The 16,732-nt window shown below is 29.5% G+C and overlaps 2 protein-coding genes and 1 long non-coding RNA gene across 4 annotated transcripts; 1 reads left to right on the top strand and 2 right to left on the bottom strand.

Moving 5' to 3' along the window:
* Nucleotides 1-372: 372 nt before the first annotated feature.
* Nucleotides 373-3,042, bottom strand: LOC137834515 (uncharacterized). The gene is made up of 5 exons (XR_011084909.1): nucleotides 2,720-3,042; nucleotides 2,380-2,503; nucleotides 2,022-2,072; nucleotides 1,845-1,938; nucleotides 373-1,744 (listed from the first exon to the last, which is right to left on the bottom strand). It is a non-coding gene; the product is annotated as an uncharacterized lncRNA (long non-coding RNA).
* A 3,046-nt stretch (nucleotides 3,043-6,088) lies between these two features.
* LOC137835560 (cellulose synthase-like protein H1) lies at nucleotides 6,089-10,290 on the bottom strand. Of its 2 annotated transcripts, XM_068644121.1 has the most exons (10): nucleotides 10,210-10,290; nucleotides 9,454-9,952; nucleotides 9,004-9,328; nucleotides 8,809-8,934; nucleotides 8,169-8,285; nucleotides 7,824-8,036; nucleotides 7,593-7,710; nucleotides 7,253-7,440; nucleotides 6,808-7,158; nucleotides 6,089-6,724 (listed from the first exon to the last, which is right to left on the bottom strand). In XM_068644121.1, exons 2-10 carry the CDS (start codon nucleotides 9,711-9,713, stop codon nucleotides 6,191-6,193), a joined length of 2,232 nt encoding a protein of 743 aa, XP_068500222.1. In that variant the 5' UTR covers nucleotides 9,714-9,952; nucleotides 10,210-10,290; the 3' UTR covers nucleotides 6,089-6,190. The 2 variants fall into 2 exon arrangements, with proteins under 2 accessions (XP_068500222.1, XP_068500221.1); XM_068644120.1 differs by lacking the exon at nucleotides 10,210-10,290 and having other exon boundaries at nucleotides 9,454-10,056.
* Nucleotides 10,291-15,760: 5,470 nt separating this feature from the next.
* On the top strand, nucleotides 15,761-16,369 carry LOC137834376 (uncharacterized). Its single transcript, XM_068642432.1, has one exon. The coding sequence runs from the start codon at nucleotides 15,761-15,763 to the stop codon at nucleotides 16,367-16,369; it is 609 nt and encodes a 202-aa protein (XP_068498533.1).
* The last annotated feature ends 363 nt before the right edge of the window (nucleotides 16,370-16,732 follow it).

Here is a 16,732-nt window from a genome sequence, read left to right as displayed (position 1 = left end):
TCACTAGTATTATTTGAGTATGATAGTCATTAATGTAAAAGAAAATTCTTACTATAGTTTGTTATTGGAGTTAATAAAAAAAAAGTATTCTTATTGTTGTCTCTAAAGTGATGTAGTATAAAAGTATATTTTAAAAAAATATGATAAAAAGTATACGGCGTTCAGAGAGGGATCAATAACATCATACAATACAATGAAGGCGTTCAGAGAGAGAGAGGTGTTTAGAATGAATTTTTATATAAAACTCTTCATTCATTTTAGTATGTCTTCTCATTACAAGCTCTTCATTCATTTTGATAATAGGGTCAATGAATGATGATGATAGAAATTAATGAATGTAAAATCATTTTTTCTTCAAGAGAGAGAATATTTCTTAACTTTTCTCATCACCAGAATAATGGAGAAAATTATTTTAACAGAGTCCAAAATAGGTATTCTTCCTTCATTAGATTAGTAAGAATCTGATAAGCAGTTTTTGTCCTAATGGGAATAAAGTACTTAACAATTTTGCACCAGATTGCCCATAAGGTGGCTTCACATAAATTTTATCCTATTTCACAAAATAGTTCAAATATCCCTCCATAAGGATTTCTTGGGTCAAAAGTGGATGGTATTGTGTGTTGGTACTTCATGATTTCGTCCATAAAGTAAAAGTAATGAGTCTTTGCATATTGGAGGATATCATGAGGAGACTTGGGAGCCAAACTAGGAGGATATCCTTTTCAGATCTTGGAGGCATTTAACAATAAATTCACCATGAATATGAGAGGAAAACAATGAGTTTAGTTATCATTTGGATTATCTTTCTAGATATAGGAAGAAAAAAAAAATTTGGAATTACCTACAACACTAATTCATATATAAGAGATCAAATTCGTATGTAAAACATAATTATATACAATTATATATGAAAAAGAATTGCATATAAAACTATTGTAAATGACTGTTATATACGAATTTAACATTATGTAATAATCTCAAATATAATTATTTGTTTATTACATATCGAAAAATTTAAATGTAAGTGTCTTCTCGAATGTAATTATTTGTTTATTACATATCGAAAAATTTGTATGTAAGAGTCTAGTGATATTATATATGGAAAATTCTTTATGTAATGTAATTTTTTTTTTTCAAACCAGATAATATTAAAAACTTTTTTTTTCTTATCTAGATATATTCAAATAGTCTCAAAAGAATGATTTGGGTGTAATGACATTTTTCCTATAAATGAAAAAAATTTGGGAACATCATAAGTTTAATAAAAAAACATAGAACGTGAAATTCCAAAAGACAGACAACTAAATTCTGAAATTCTAAAACAAAACTAATTCCTGAAATTTTGAAAAAAACAGAGCATAAAAACTATAAACAGATGAAGAAGAATAGTCACACTACTTTTAAACAGGAAGTTTTAATTAATGGTAAAAATGAAGTTTTTATAAAATGAAGTTTTTATAAAATGTAGGAAAGTGACCATAGAATATAGGCATGAAAACGACATCAAATGAAGTTTACATTGCCTGCATGAACTTCTTTATTAAATAAAGAATACTTATATATTACAACAACACAGTGAACCTTGGCACAACAGAAAAGCTGAATGAGATAGTGTATATGTATGTATGAAAAATGGTAAAGTTATAGCAGTCAACTCACCTGGCCAATATTGTATGAAATCATCCTTTTTTTCTGATATTGTTTTGCCAAAACTTGAGGCAATAGTGGAAGCTGATAGGCCAATCTAGTACGATTTATTTATACCAGGAAACTCAGTTAAGTTGGAACAGTTTCACTCCATGATGAATATTTATAGGGAAATAGTAATAGCTGAAAAAAATTACCTTAGAATAGTCCAAAACCCCGTATATATCCCTAACTAGCATGTTCATACTTCTATTATCTCCTTTCTAACTCGGCTCAAACAACTCATCAAAACTGAAATTCATTCATCACCTTATATTATAAATACTTAGTAGTTCAAAAATAGCAATATATAAGAACAAGTCTATGAAAATGACCTCTTGCATTTTGTTAACACTAACCCTCTCAAATTTCCCATCTCCATCAACCTATATGAACAAAAATTAGAAAATCCGGATAAGAACATATTAGACTTTTGGCTCAATTAGGATAAACTTCTCAATAAATTCCTACAAGAGAAGAAAATTAGAACATAAAAGAATCAAGTTTCACGCAGAAGTTAAAATCATCGTCTGTACCTCAATTTTTTATTAAGAGACTCCTCTTTTAACTTCTCCAAAAGCTAAGAAGCTTAAGTTAATTTTAACTTTTGGAAGAAACTTGATTTAGTTTACCCAAGAATACATTTAAAGAGATAAAAAAAATGATTAAATAAGGAATAAAGACCAAATGTACCTTGATCACACTAAGTTTGGTGTTTGGGGATGTCAACACCATCAACATTTCTGAACCAAAAAGTCTGGTTTAAACGAGCTGCATCCTTTGGAACATCATCCTACTCTTTGCTCTTTTAGCTCCCCTGTAGTTAAAGCTTTGATCTTTCAAGTTCTCCACAAAATAAAATAAAATAAAATAAAATCTGAAATATCCTCTCCATGCAAGACCAGACAAAAAGACTTTGATAACAACTTACCCCAGGATCAACAAGTTCGATTTTTTGATGCACATTACTATTTTCGAAAACAAATGTGTAGAGGGGAATGATGAAAATAATAAACTAAGGAAGAGTATATACGACCACTGTGAAGCTGCTTTGAATGAATGAAATCCAAACACTCATTTATCTTTCTCGTTTCAAACTTCATCACAAAGTGTAGCCTTCCACCAAGGATAGGGTAGCTTCTCCTGTTACCATTAGAGTCGCTCTTTCATACTTCTCTTCCTTTTATCATCCATTGATTGGTCTTCATGTCTTGAAAAGTGTGGTGGTCTGGTGCGGTGGTGGAAAGGTGCAGGTGTGATGGTCTGGTGGTGCAGTGCAGTGGTACCATGGTGTTGTGACGTGAATGAGCTGAAAGTTAGAACTTAGGCAGTGTTTGTTTCTCAGCAAAGAAAGGTAATGATTTATTGTGTAGCAAGAAGATTGTTGGAAAACCAAAGCAAATTATTTAAAAACACGGGAATCAAAAAACATTTTGTTCCAACTATGTCAAGAAAGTTGCATATATGTATATTATTTAATTAATTAATTTTAATTTACTTTTTTAGCCTTTTATATTAAATTTAAATTATTTTTATTTTTATTTAAAATAACATTATAATTTAAATATAAAAAATATAATCCAAAAATTATAAAAAATTATTATTATTAAAGAACATAATTAATCATATTTTATATATAATAAATTATAAATATAAATAATAATAAAAAATTAATAATTAAAATTAAAATTATATAATAATTATAGTAATTACAAAAGAGTAAAAATAAAAAGAATAATTTTATTTAATATCAAAAATAAGTTTTTATCAAATATTTATAATTATAAATATTTTAATTAAAAATAATTATAATTTATAAATAAATCAATTAAATTAATTTTTTAAGAATTTTTAAATATAAGGATAAATTTGTAAACTTATATTTTTATCAATTTAAAAAATATAATTTCAATCATATCCATCATATTCATTATATCATTCACAAATTTTCATAAACTTTTCTTATATTTTTCACTCTATTTACCGTAATCCAAACACCTTAACTTTCTTTACACTTTCCCTTCAAATCATCTCAAATCCATTCCCTTATTTTTACTCCCTAATCCAAGCAAAACATTAGAGATTCTTAAATTAGAGAAAAGGAAAAAGGATTAGGATTTACATCAAAAGAAAAATAAATAAAAAAATAGAGAAAAAATAAAAATTGTAAATTCGTATATGTAACATTGTAGGTAATATGTAATATGTGTTTTTTCTTTACATACGGATAATGTAATAAATGTTTTTCTTTACATACGGATAGAGTTATGATTAGATATGAATTTTATCCTTTGAAAATTATGTATAAGCCATTTACATACGAATTTGAATTTGTATATAAAATCCGTAAGTAACTTACTAATTAAATATTATATAAATTCATATATAATTATCAGTATCTATTAAGTAGTTTTCTTGTAGTTTGACTTTTTTATGTTTAACACAAAAATCATACTTGGAAAATCAATTTTTTAATCTCAAAATTTGTGGATGTAGCATTTTGTTCATGAATTCTAAGATCTTTGCAAAAGATTAGTTGTCCATTTGTACTTCAATATGGTACCCTCCCAAATAAAAATCAATCTCTTTTATCCCATTTTTTTTAGCCAATGCTTCTTTGAAAGTAGTATGGTAAAGTTTTTCTACTTCTTCAAATTGTCCATTGACATGCCCACCATTTATATCTTAGATTAACTTGACTCTCCAATAGAAAAAAAAACAACATGACATCATCTATGTAAATGATGACATATGCTTTAGGAGAGGTTCAAATATTCTTGTCATTGCCTTTTGAAAAAAGGAGCAACCCTTAATTTGAAAGATAAGACGGTCCATTATACTGGAATTAGGAATGCAAAAAGAAGTATTATAAGAAGGGCAAATTCCTAAAAGAGCTTTGGTTACAACAAATAACTTTGATATTTTTGTAAACGATTTGAATTCTCTTTTGAATTTTATTATGCTCTAATGAATGTGATGATAATTAGTTATTAAATGTCCATTTCAACCAAGACATCTTTATTGGAAAGTTTGCTTCCAATGACCATGACCCATACTATGCATTCACAAGGGAAGAACTTTATTCCTATCCAAGCCTTTGTAATGAGATCAGTCCTAAAGATCTTCCCAGAAGATATCACACATCAAAATCTTAGAATAACCATGACAAATTTGTTTTTATGAATATTTAACTCTAGAGATTGTTATTATAAGTTCAATATCATCGTTTTGGTAAGGAACAATTTACACGTGTGATTATTATGGATATATTAGTATAATTATAGAAATGTTAGATATTTTGTTATATAAGATTTGTTCTTTTTCTTAATGTAAGGATTTTTATAAAAAAAGAAAAAAGAAACAAATTATTTAAAAGTTAAAATTAGTTTACATGTAATCAAATTTATAGAAATTATTTTATATTTAAAAAAATAATTTATAGAATGTAATTTAAATTTATAGAAAAACTGATTTTATTTTTTATTATTTCTTCTTTCTTAGAAATTTATTATGAAAAATTTGGTCAATGTTGAAATAGTATGTAAAAGAACAAAAAATACTCAAATCATGAAGAGAGAATCTTGAATAGTTAGTGCAGTAGGAAGAAAATAGCATTTTCCATTCTTTTTGTCACAACAGTGGTTAAAAATCGGCCCAATAACTATGAATGAATAGACTCTCTTTTTTTAACTTCTTACAAGATTGATAATATTGTGATTGCTACATTTAGTTTTTTATTTTATTTTATAAAAAACTTTCATATTAGATATTATTATCTTACTAGACATCTCAATCAGGCTGAATTGCTACATTTAGTTATGATAATTTATAATCTTAAACAACTAATAGTAAAGATTGAGTTTTGTAATTTTTTTTCTTTAATTTTTTTTTTCATTTTTTTTCCTTTTTATACCCTTAACAAACTTTTTAATTTTCAAGATCAACATGAAATTGTTTCTAATAAACCGTCTTGGTGAAAAGTTAAAATATTTTTATGATATAATTATAAGAATTAATAAAAATAGATTATTTTCATAAATATTTTTTTATCTACATATTTTTATAATAATTTTTTCTTTATTGTAAAAGAGGTTTTCAAAAATTAAGAAAATAAAGAGAAAAGATATTTGGCAATAAATTTGAAATTCATTATATAATATAGTTGGTGTAGAAGATGTAGAAGGGATGATGTTCTCCAAAAGTCCTGATACCATCCAATAATGAATTGTTTTATGAACATGTTAAAAGTAGAAGAAAAAATAATTTTTTATTAAAATATAAATTCATTTGAAAAGATGAGAAATTTTGAAAGGTTATAAACTGTGCGCTTCTCAAATTAACATTTTTCTTCACAAAAATTATTTATCACCTTTCAATAAGTAATAACCAACAGACCTCAATATAAGAAGGAAAATGATGTTTTCACAAACCTTAGAATAACCTTAAAATTGTATACAATTATAAGAACAATAACTACTGAAAATTCAAGTCATAGACTGATAAGTTACTTTCTACAAAAGTGAACAAAGATAAAAGCCAAAATGGCTGACTTGTATATGGTGGTTAAGGGAATCCCATATTTTCCTCTGCCAAACAATCCTTTCAAATATGGAAAGTAACACACTATCAGATATGTGCTACAAATGAACTCTCCTATTCCACTCCCATTTCCACTATCACTTGGTTGCAACCCCAATAACTTTATCACCATGCCTGCCAAATGCACCAACAAAATCGTCGTGCCTACCACAAAAACTGGAGACTCGTCGAACGTGAACCTTCCAGCATCTGCATTGTTTCCATCAGCATCAGAAGTTGTGTGTTCCTTCTCTGTTATTTCAAACACAGTATCTGAAATCCCTGATAGCTTAAGCATAGCACTCAAAAATCCAATAAACCATACAGTCGTGGTTCTCATTACACACATTCTTTGACTGTTCCACCAATATGTTATAGACAACCCAAGTGTAAGGTGCTCCAATAGAGTATGTATATTGTAAATCACAAAAAGAGAAATTGCAATCCAAAGGCCAAGTCCCTGGAACAAAACAAAATTAAGAATCCTTTGTATTGTCTAGCATAGCATATAATATTAAACTTGGATTGGAATTTGAATCAAACCTGAGGAAAGATACTGGTGTTGGCAATCATGCAATATGCAATTACAGCAACATAGCAAACTAGGAATGCAGCACGCAAGCCCCAGTTGGTAAGCCAAAAATAAGACACGCCTGTCCTGAATTGGATCTTACCAAAGAGCATGCCCACGAGAGAAGAATGCTTTCCAAAAAAGACTACAGTAAGGCCTGAGGCCCATCTCTTCTGTTGTATCATTGTAGTGAGTAATCCTCTTGGAGCACACCCTGTGAAGGCAATTGGATCTGGGGTACAACTCTCTGATCTCCAACCTCTTCTGTGAATATTCAACCCTGTTGGTACATCTTCTGTGATTGATCCATAAACCCAGCCAACCTAAAGTTCCCAAAATCCTCAAAAGCTAGTTAAAAAAATTTAAATTTTGTAAAGATAAAAAGGTTTGAAAAGTGATTTTGTTTAGTTTGTGTACCTCTTGACCCCAGCAAGTACCACATTCATACTCACATCCAGCAACTTGAATTGCTGCCTCGATAAAATCTGAAAGATTAGTATCATTAGGAAAGTTTGTTTTCCAATCCAAAGCCTGATCTGCTGATTTTACAAACTCCTTTGAACTTCCAAGTTTTTGCATTAGCAATATCTTTTCACCTAATTTTCCTGATATAAATGAAAAACATATATATGAGAATCAACTACTGATAAGCACAATGTAATTTAACTTTTTTATATAGAGTAGTACATCGGAAAATTTGGATCATGAAAATGTATGATGAATGAGAGAATTTCGTGTATTTATTAGAGGGAAAGACCTTTTCTGCCAATTTCGATTTCATCAGGATAGAGACCATAAATAACATTTCTTCTATGGAATGCGTTAGTTCCTGAATAGTGAGGTCCTTGAAGTCCAGTCATGCCCCGTATTATGTACTACATTAGATATTAAACAAGAAAATGATCTTGTTGGTTCACAAAGATCCTTATTTGATAAAACTTACTTGAGAAGAGAAAGCTTAGAGCTCATTTAAAACTGAGAAAAACACCTCAAATGCTGTCACCCACTGATTTCCAAAAGGGTCGTCTTTTATCCCATCGTAGAATTGCTGGAAACATTGAACAAAAGCAACTTCCTTTCCACTCTTGGAATCCATCAAAATGCACAAAGCATGCAGAACAATCTTGGGATTGTTCACAACCATGTCACAGTCTACGTTCAACATAAAGGGAGCATTGGTCATCAATCCAGAGACTCTTGTCTGCTCGCAATAAAAATGATCAGAAGAATATGTGAGTCATTGATTCAAAATAAATTGAGTTTGGTCGTTAACTTTATCTTGTAACATTAGAATCAGAGCTCCTCTGACTTAATGTTAGTTAAAAAAACTTACCAACACATTCATAGCTCCAGCTTTGTAATTATGTGTTTGATGTTGTTTCTTCTCTCTAGATATGTATATTAAGTGAGGCAACCCATCAGAAAGATCATCCTTATTCTCCAATATAACCTGCACACACATTGTAAATAAGTCTTTTTAGTCGCTTTTTCTATCCTTTTTCATGACTGTTGCACAAATTATAATTTAAATGAACAGATAAAGATGTTCATATAAAAGTATATTTGCAAATAATTTGATTGTTTATAATTTTGGAAGTAATAGTAATGGAAGAGAAATATTTGATAAATGAAAGATGAAGAGTTTTACTGTATTCATTTAACATTTTATGATCCAATACAACCATAACACACATACATGTACAATATAGAAACGAATCAACATTATTTCCAAATTTGGAAATTGTTCTTTATATGAAAGATTTCCAGAAAAAAACTGTAATAAAAGAATATTCTTATTTGTAAATAACAGAAAATAATTTATAACTTTTTTATTTCAGTAAAGTCTAACAAGTATGTTCAGTCATTTGGATTTGTAGAATTATAATTATATATTTATATTGTATCGTGATATTTTGTAGCATGTATCTCATCTGGTTAGATGCATGAATATATTTTACTGTTATGTTTGTTACCTTAATTATGGTTGGATGGTTTCTTCTGTCTGTATTAGAGAAAACTGCTAATTCTCCATCAAGTTGTAGTGGAATTTGTTTTCTGGTCACTTCTTGAATTTTTCGGCTAAAATTGTCATACATATCCTGCAATTACAAAACTTTGAGGCTCATGGTCCAGAGGGACTTGGAAGAGAAATAACACTGTATACTTACCTTCATTCGTGACCATTCTTGCTTGAATTCTGGTGATTGTTCACTCTTGGTGGTGACAACACTGGAGAAGTATCTGAAGGGTGCTCTCTGTTGTATTTTGTACTTCTTACAGAAAGGTACCCAAAACTTAGCGAATTTGGAGGCTTCCACAAGAGCATAGAAGGTGAGAGGGGAAGAACCATCATCAGAAACATAGCAAGCTAGCTTGTTGGTAGGATAATCAAGTGCTAGAAGAGACAACACAGTGTTGGCTGTGATGATGGGTGGTTCAAGTACAGGGTCTGCTGTTGTCACAAACAAATCTACTCGTGGAAGCTCAGATACCCTGTGGATGAAGGGTAAAAAAAATCATGCATACTTGTAAGTCATTTTCATAGCATAGTAGCATTAAGCAACAAGAAGCATTTAATATTAGTTTGCTAAGTTATTATTAAGACTTGAACTTCATACCCTTTCAAGAGACGATCTGGGTGGGTTACGGTGATTGCAGGACTCCACTTGGAGTTGAGAATGACAATCCAAGTGAAGGTGAACCAAGATTCGCATATGAAAGCAAGGAAGCATGGGAAAGTGAAGGTGTTAGATGAGAAAAGTCGGTTACTAAGAAGCAAGAAGAGGAGGAATAACATGAAGGCGTCCATCACTCTTTGAAATGTGCGTTTGAGCCAAACTTTTTCATAGAGAGGGAGATCATGTTCTTGGTTAGCCATTGAGCAAGTCGCAAGAGACTAGAGCAACGTTTGCACTTTCAATTATTTATTTTTCTCCTAGCATGAAAGAAGAGAACTTTCAGTGAATAGAGAAATGGGGTAACAAAACTCCGATCAAAGATAGAAACTTTCACCAATCGAAAGCGAACTTTCACGTTCCATGTGGTGAGTTTTTTGAAGATTCTGCAATAGGAATGGCAGCTACTGCACCTCAGATCTTGACATCTTGTCATATTTGCCTATGAAACATGCAAGTTGGATGGATTTGTCATTATAATCTGATAAATACTCTTATTTTCATGTAGTGTTATTAAAAAATAAGCTATAGAAAGGGAAAATATTTACGAAAACATGTGTTCATTGAATATATAACTAATGAATATAAGTAGAGAGGGCTAAAAAAATAAGAAAATAATATATATATATATATATATGTATGTATAAAGAAATTGGTATCACATTATTTTTGTATGTAAACGGAAGTTAAAAACCAAACTCAGGAAGGAAAATCATGGCTGATGCATCCTCTTGCAGAGGAAGAGCACTTAAATGGAGAATCACATAACGCATTAAGGTTAACCAAATAGATTCAAATTCATCCATAAATAGAAAGTGATGTTATTCAAATTAATGATTCAAAGCAATGAGAATATCTAAGTCATCATCAGCTGATAACTGAGCTGCACAAAGCCAAAATGGTCCTCACTTGCACAGATTTTTTTATTAAATCGGCGTAATTTTTTTAAAAGAAATTTGGTGAAAGTCATGTTTTTTAAAAAGATGACAAACATGACTTTATACAGTTGCTTGTAGAAGTCTACTAGAAGTGGTGTTTGAATACATAATTTATACTTTTTTTAATGAAGTTATACTTAAGGTATATCACTTCATTTTCTTCAAAAAAATTACAATTAATTGTTATTTATTTTAGATAAACATACTTTTTATTTTAAAATATTTTCTTAATTATTTTATTAATAAATTAAAATTTTAATATTCAAATATTATCAAAAAAGAATTCAAAATATTCATATATATATATATATAATAAATAAGAATTGCATATAAATTTTAATAATCAAATTATCAAAATAAAAGTTAAATAAAAAATATCTGTATAAAAAGTTAAAAAATAAAAAGAAACTTTAAAAAGTATAAAAAATAATAAATTCAACTATTAATCAAATAATTAAAAAATACCTCAAAATAAAATAATGTTTAGATAAAAAATTATAAAAATTCTTAATCAAATTATTGAAATACATTTTGAAATAAAAAAAAATGTTTACTAAATGTTTAAAAACATAAAAATTAAAATAAATCAGAAGTCGTATGCATGTACGACTTTTATAAAACCAAAAAAGATAAAAAAAAAATATGAAGTCATTTCGTATAGTACGAGTTATGTAAAAAAGTAAAAAATATATTTCAAAGTATGATTTTTTCTTATTTTTTTCTTTGTTAAACTAAAATTGTCTTTCAAACACAATTTTTTTTTATTTTGAAATATCTTACTTATTATGTAATGTTTTAAAAATTAACTTATTTTGATAAAAAAATTTAAAAAAATCAGCCGTTTAGTAAAAAAACCTACTTGCATATGGTGCTAGTTAAAAAAAAAAACAACTTGCATGGACATAGGATGAAATAGAGTAAAATCAAGTATTTGATATGATAAATAAACTCCTCTAATTAAAATATTTTGGGTTCGATTATTTCTTATATATATTTAAATCATATCCGTTGTTTAATAAACTTAGAAGGAGTAATATAATTTTTACTTTATTTTATATCAAGGTGTTAACTTTCCACAAAGAAATTGTTGCTGATAAAAAAAAATTCTTCACAAAGAAAATGAAGTGTGAAGGTGCCAAGATATTTTTGTTTGAATGAAAAGATGAAAAACCACTAGATGAGAATGGAAAAAATGAAAGTCATTATATAGAAAACACAACGTAATCCATTATGTTACACGTATAATTAATTATGTTACCAAAATATTTAAAAACATTAATGTAAAGGTTGCATAGTAATAATTGATTATAGTTTTTTTTTCTATTATAATAATAAATAATTAAAAATAATAAATAAACTTATTAAATGTTGTAATTTTTTGTTTTGTTATTCTAAATTTTTAGAAGTTAGTGTCATTCAAATCTTCTCTAGTTGTTTCTTATATTTTAAGTATTTTTTACTTAAAAAAAAGATATTTTTTTAATGATCTTTTGTTGTTGAAAGGAGATTTTTGTTTGAAAGGTTAGAATAAACATTGAGATGAATTTACAAATATATATATATATATATATATATATATATATATATATATATTCACTTAAGTGAATCTTTTAACTAAAGTGAAAATGTGAGTGTCTCACCTCTTAATTCAGATACGCTAAAAAAACCAGTTTTAAAGATCACCAAAATCAATAGCTAAAAGTACTATAATTGATTGTTAAGCACATTTGTGACTGAAATAGACACAAAATAAATATGGAAGTGAAAAACCCTAATCGTAAAGCATTTGACAACCATAATAAATTGGTTGCAATTTAGTGACAAAAATTTTGGTCGTTAATCCATCGCAAAAAGTTTGGTCACCTGAATTCCAAGGACCAAATTAGCGACCAAATATTTTATGGGAAATCGGTTGCTAAATCAGACACTTCTTAACTGAGATACACTAAAAAAACACTTTTAGCAATCACCAAAATTAATAGCTAAAAGCACTGTAATTGATTGCTAAGCACATTCGTGACTGAAATAGACATCAAATAAAGATAGAAATGAAAATCCCAATCGCAAAGCATTTAGCGACTGAATAATAAACTGGTCACAATTTAGTGACAAAAATTTTGGTCGCTATTCCATCAGAAAAAGTTTGGTCACCTGAAGTCCAAGGACCAAATTAACGACAAAATATTTTATGGGAAATCGGTTGCTAAATCGGTTACTGAAGTATAAGATGATAACGACCACTATTTTCGGTCGCTAATGGGTTAAAATAATTAATTAAAAATAAATAAATTGTGGTGACTAATTTGATGGCTAAATTGGAGACATATAACGACCAAATTTATTTTAGTGGCTAAATATTTTTTTTTTAATTACAGCAACCCAACCTATTTCGGTCGGTAAACAACGGTCGTTTAGAATTAGCTACCAAACAATTTCGATGGCTATTTTTATATGTATTATTAATACATGTTTTAAATGGTATTTCAACCTGTTTATAAATACTCAAAATTCAATAAAGATAAACATGAATGAACTCCAATATAAAATTAAGAATTGTATACAAATTAAAAGTAAATCATATTAAACGACTAAAATTATTGTAAACAAGTTAAAAGAGTCAACTTTGTTATATAATTCAAGAGAACACTAATATTCTTTTGCACTATCATATATAATGTGATCTCCTTTATGACGTTTACTAGTAGTATAATCTGAAGGGTCTGATATGGAATTATTCATTTGAATGTGTTGTAAGATGAGTTGCATATGCTCATCTTGTTTGCTCATGCATCCGCTTTGTTGTTCATGATTTTTCATCAATTGCTCTCCATCTTTTCTTCTACTGTCCGCCTCTTGTCATCTTTTTCCATAAATTCAACATTTTTAGCTTTTAAATAGTCTCACGCATTTCTTCTATTAGAGGGACTACTGCAGCTTGGCTTGTAGTAGAGTCAACACTTGAAGCAGAGTGAGCACTTGTGGAACTATTAAACCTTTTGCTCAATACACTAAGTCCATAGACTTTCCCTTTTTTATTTCCACCTCCAACAACACCAATGTATATTTCATTGTCATTAATGGAGACAACATGAGAGTTTTACGAAGAAGAGTCTTCCAGCATCTGCTATTGTTGGGCTTTTTCTCGGTGTTGCTTATATTTCCCCTAAACATGAAGTCAAATTGATTATTCTGAAGAAAAGATATAGTAAAAATTAAATAATAACTTAAATTTTAAACATATCGCAAGGTCGCGAGTCTTGTCAATGACCAATAGTCCAGTTTTCAATTTCTTCGTTCTCTCTACAACCTCTTAAGCAATTGGTTGTCGTTCATGCTCCTTACTTTACATAAATTTAATGAAAAGATATAATTGAATAACTAAGTCTAATATATAGTATTTAAATTAAATATAGAAAAATACAAAAATATAATATTATCATTTTCTCAAAGTGAGCTATTGTAGATATGGAATCACCATAGTAGGGTGAGGCTCCCTTCTGAATAGCCCGATTCGCCTTAGAAGTGCCACTCTTTTTTTGGAATTCTATAGAACTCCAATGTTGATCGAAGGTTCCCTTATCTTGACCATGCTTAACTTTATTCATAACATTTTTAAAGATACGAGAACCTTTTGTATCAAAAATGGATCTACTGAGTTGATCTTGTTCCAGATCCCACCTATACTCTTTTTGCATGAAAAATAAATTAGAAAACTAAAATTTTAGAATAATAAAATAACATTTTAAATGTAATCATAACTCAAATTACCTTAAACTCTTCAAACCATCTATCTCCGAGCTTAAGACGGAACTTCTTCCAAATGCACAAAATAATAGAAAAAAAGATAAATATACAAACTTATTAGGAACAATAGTGTAGATTGCACATATTGCAAAAAAAAAAAAAAGGATATGAACAATAAAAGGACTTCGTTTTTCCCTAGTCCAGATTTGCAATTTGTAACCTAAATAATATATTCATATTGAAGGTAGTCCCGCAATGCTAGGCCATCAAAGCATTGTTCTTTGACTTTAGTGGATCATGTTTCCATTCATGTCCAAATCTTAATGAGGTAAGTTTGTTTTTTGTTGTTGTTAAAATTTTTGAAACACGCAGTATTTCAAGATTCCTAAGAATATCCTAATATTCTCCAACTTAGGTTATAAAAGTTTTAGAAGACTCAAATGTAATACTCCATGACGAAGCATTGTTGGGCTATTTTACAACAATGAGCAGCTGACTACAACTTTCAAGATCAATATATATAATTACCCATTAACAAAAATTCACAACTATAAATACTAACAAGTTTTTATTGTATAAAAAGAATTGAAATACAAAAGGTATCACGAGTTTGTCTATATAATTATCTGAAGGGAAGAAGAACAAATTGCTTATATCAATCAAGTATAATGATCTAGTAAGGGTCTTGCTAATGAATCCACTAACACTTGTTAAGGGTCAACAATAAGTCAACCACTTACTAATAATTTTGAACTTCATTCAAATAATAAATTTACAATTCTAAACATTAATTACTCCAATGTTTAGTTACGTGTAAACTAATTTTACAAACATTTTTTAATGCTTTTACATTGAGTATTTTAAATTCTTGAGCCAATATAAGCAATACATATATCGAAGTTAAATCCAAGACAATTGTGCACACACAGTCAAACAGACAAAAGTAAATAGGCATGTCATTGATTGAATTCAATAAAAAGCACCATACCTTTTTATTAAACCTTGCACGCAATGCCCTAAATCAACACAAGCAAGGGAAAGAGACACCAAAAAGCTTCAGAATCAACACCAACAAAGGGAAGAGACACTAGAAAGCTTTAGAGTCAACACAAGCAAGTGGAAGAGACACCGAAAAGCTTCGGAACGTTGGTTAGAGAAAGAATAAGTACAGTGAAGCATATTGCATCCCAATGAGCATAGTGCGTAAAGAAAAAGAGAGAAAGAAATGAAGTTGAGTAACTTTTAGATGAACTCTCTCTTAAAGATATTTGTTATTCTGTTTTATGTAGATATTTGTTATTCTGTTAGTCAATAATCCTAGAATTTAGGGAAGACCTATTCCTTTGTTCTAGTATGTTGCAACTGCATAGGTTGCACTCTTTTGCATGTTTTTGTATTTTCAATTGTTGTAAGGCTATTATATAGCTAATCCTTCCATTCAATAAAATCATCCTCTTCATTCATTTTCTCTGTTTTACTTTAAAACAATATCCCTTTACATTTGGTATCAGAGCTCCTTTATTGGGGCCTGATCAGAACCTTGAAAAGCAGCAGTCCTTTTCAAGTAGATGGCAGAAAGTAGTTTTGTTCAACCAGCAATTCTAGAGTTCGATGGTTACTATGACCATTGGGCAATGCTTATGGAGAATTTCTTGCGGTCTAAGGAATATTGGCATTTAGTGGAAGCTAAAATCCCTGAAGCAACTCGTGCTACTGACCTTACTGAGGTGCAAAAGAAAGCCTTTGAAGATCAGAAACTCAAGGATTTAAAGGTGAAAAATTATCTTTTTCAAGCAATTGACAAATCTATCTCGGAGACTATATTGAAGAAAGATACGGCTAAGGACATTTGGGACTCAATGAAGCAAAATCATCAAGGGACAGCAAAGGTGAAACGAGCACACCTGCAAGCACTCCGAAAGGAATTTGAAATTCTTCAAATGAGAGCTGGAGAATCAGTGAATGAATATTTTGCTCGAACCCTCACCATAGCTAACAAGATGCGGATTCATGGTGAAGCTACGCCAGATGTTACTATTATTGAGAAGATCTTGCGATCAATGACTCCACAATTCAACTATGTTGTCTGCTCTATTGAGGAATCAAATGACGTTGATACGTTATCTATTGACCAGCTACATAGTACTCTCTTGGTGCATGAGCAGTCCTATGATTGAAGAACAAGCATTGAAGGCAACTTCTGAAAACAAAGCAGGGGGAGCAAGAGGTCGAGGCCGTGGAGAATTTCGTGGAAGAGGAAGAGACATGTCAAGTTTTGACAAATCCACTGTGGAGTGTTACCATTGCCATAAACTTGGACATTTTCAATATGAATGTCCAAGTAAGGAGAATACAACAAATTTTGTAGAATCACAAGATGAAATGCTTTTGATGACACATCTGGAGGACACACAAGCGCAGAAGGAAGATGAATGGTTCCTGGAGTCACAGTCACATGTGTGGCAAAAAGGGACTGTTCTCTGATTTAAATGAAAATTTCAGAGAAACAATGAAGTTGGGAAACAATTCCAGTATGATTG

Source organism: Phaseolus vulgaris, chromosome 5 (assembly GCF_000499845.2).
Source record: "Phaseolus vulgaris cultivar G19833 chromosome 5, P. vulgaris v2.0, whole genome shotgun sequence".
In the NCBI taxonomy this organism is placed as follows: Eukaryota; Viridiplantae; Streptophyta; class Magnoliopsida; order Fabales; family Fabaceae; genus Phaseolus; species Phaseolus vulgaris.
Note: the sequence above shows the minus strand (reverse complement) of the source record. Positions and strands in the feature narration are given on the sequence as shown.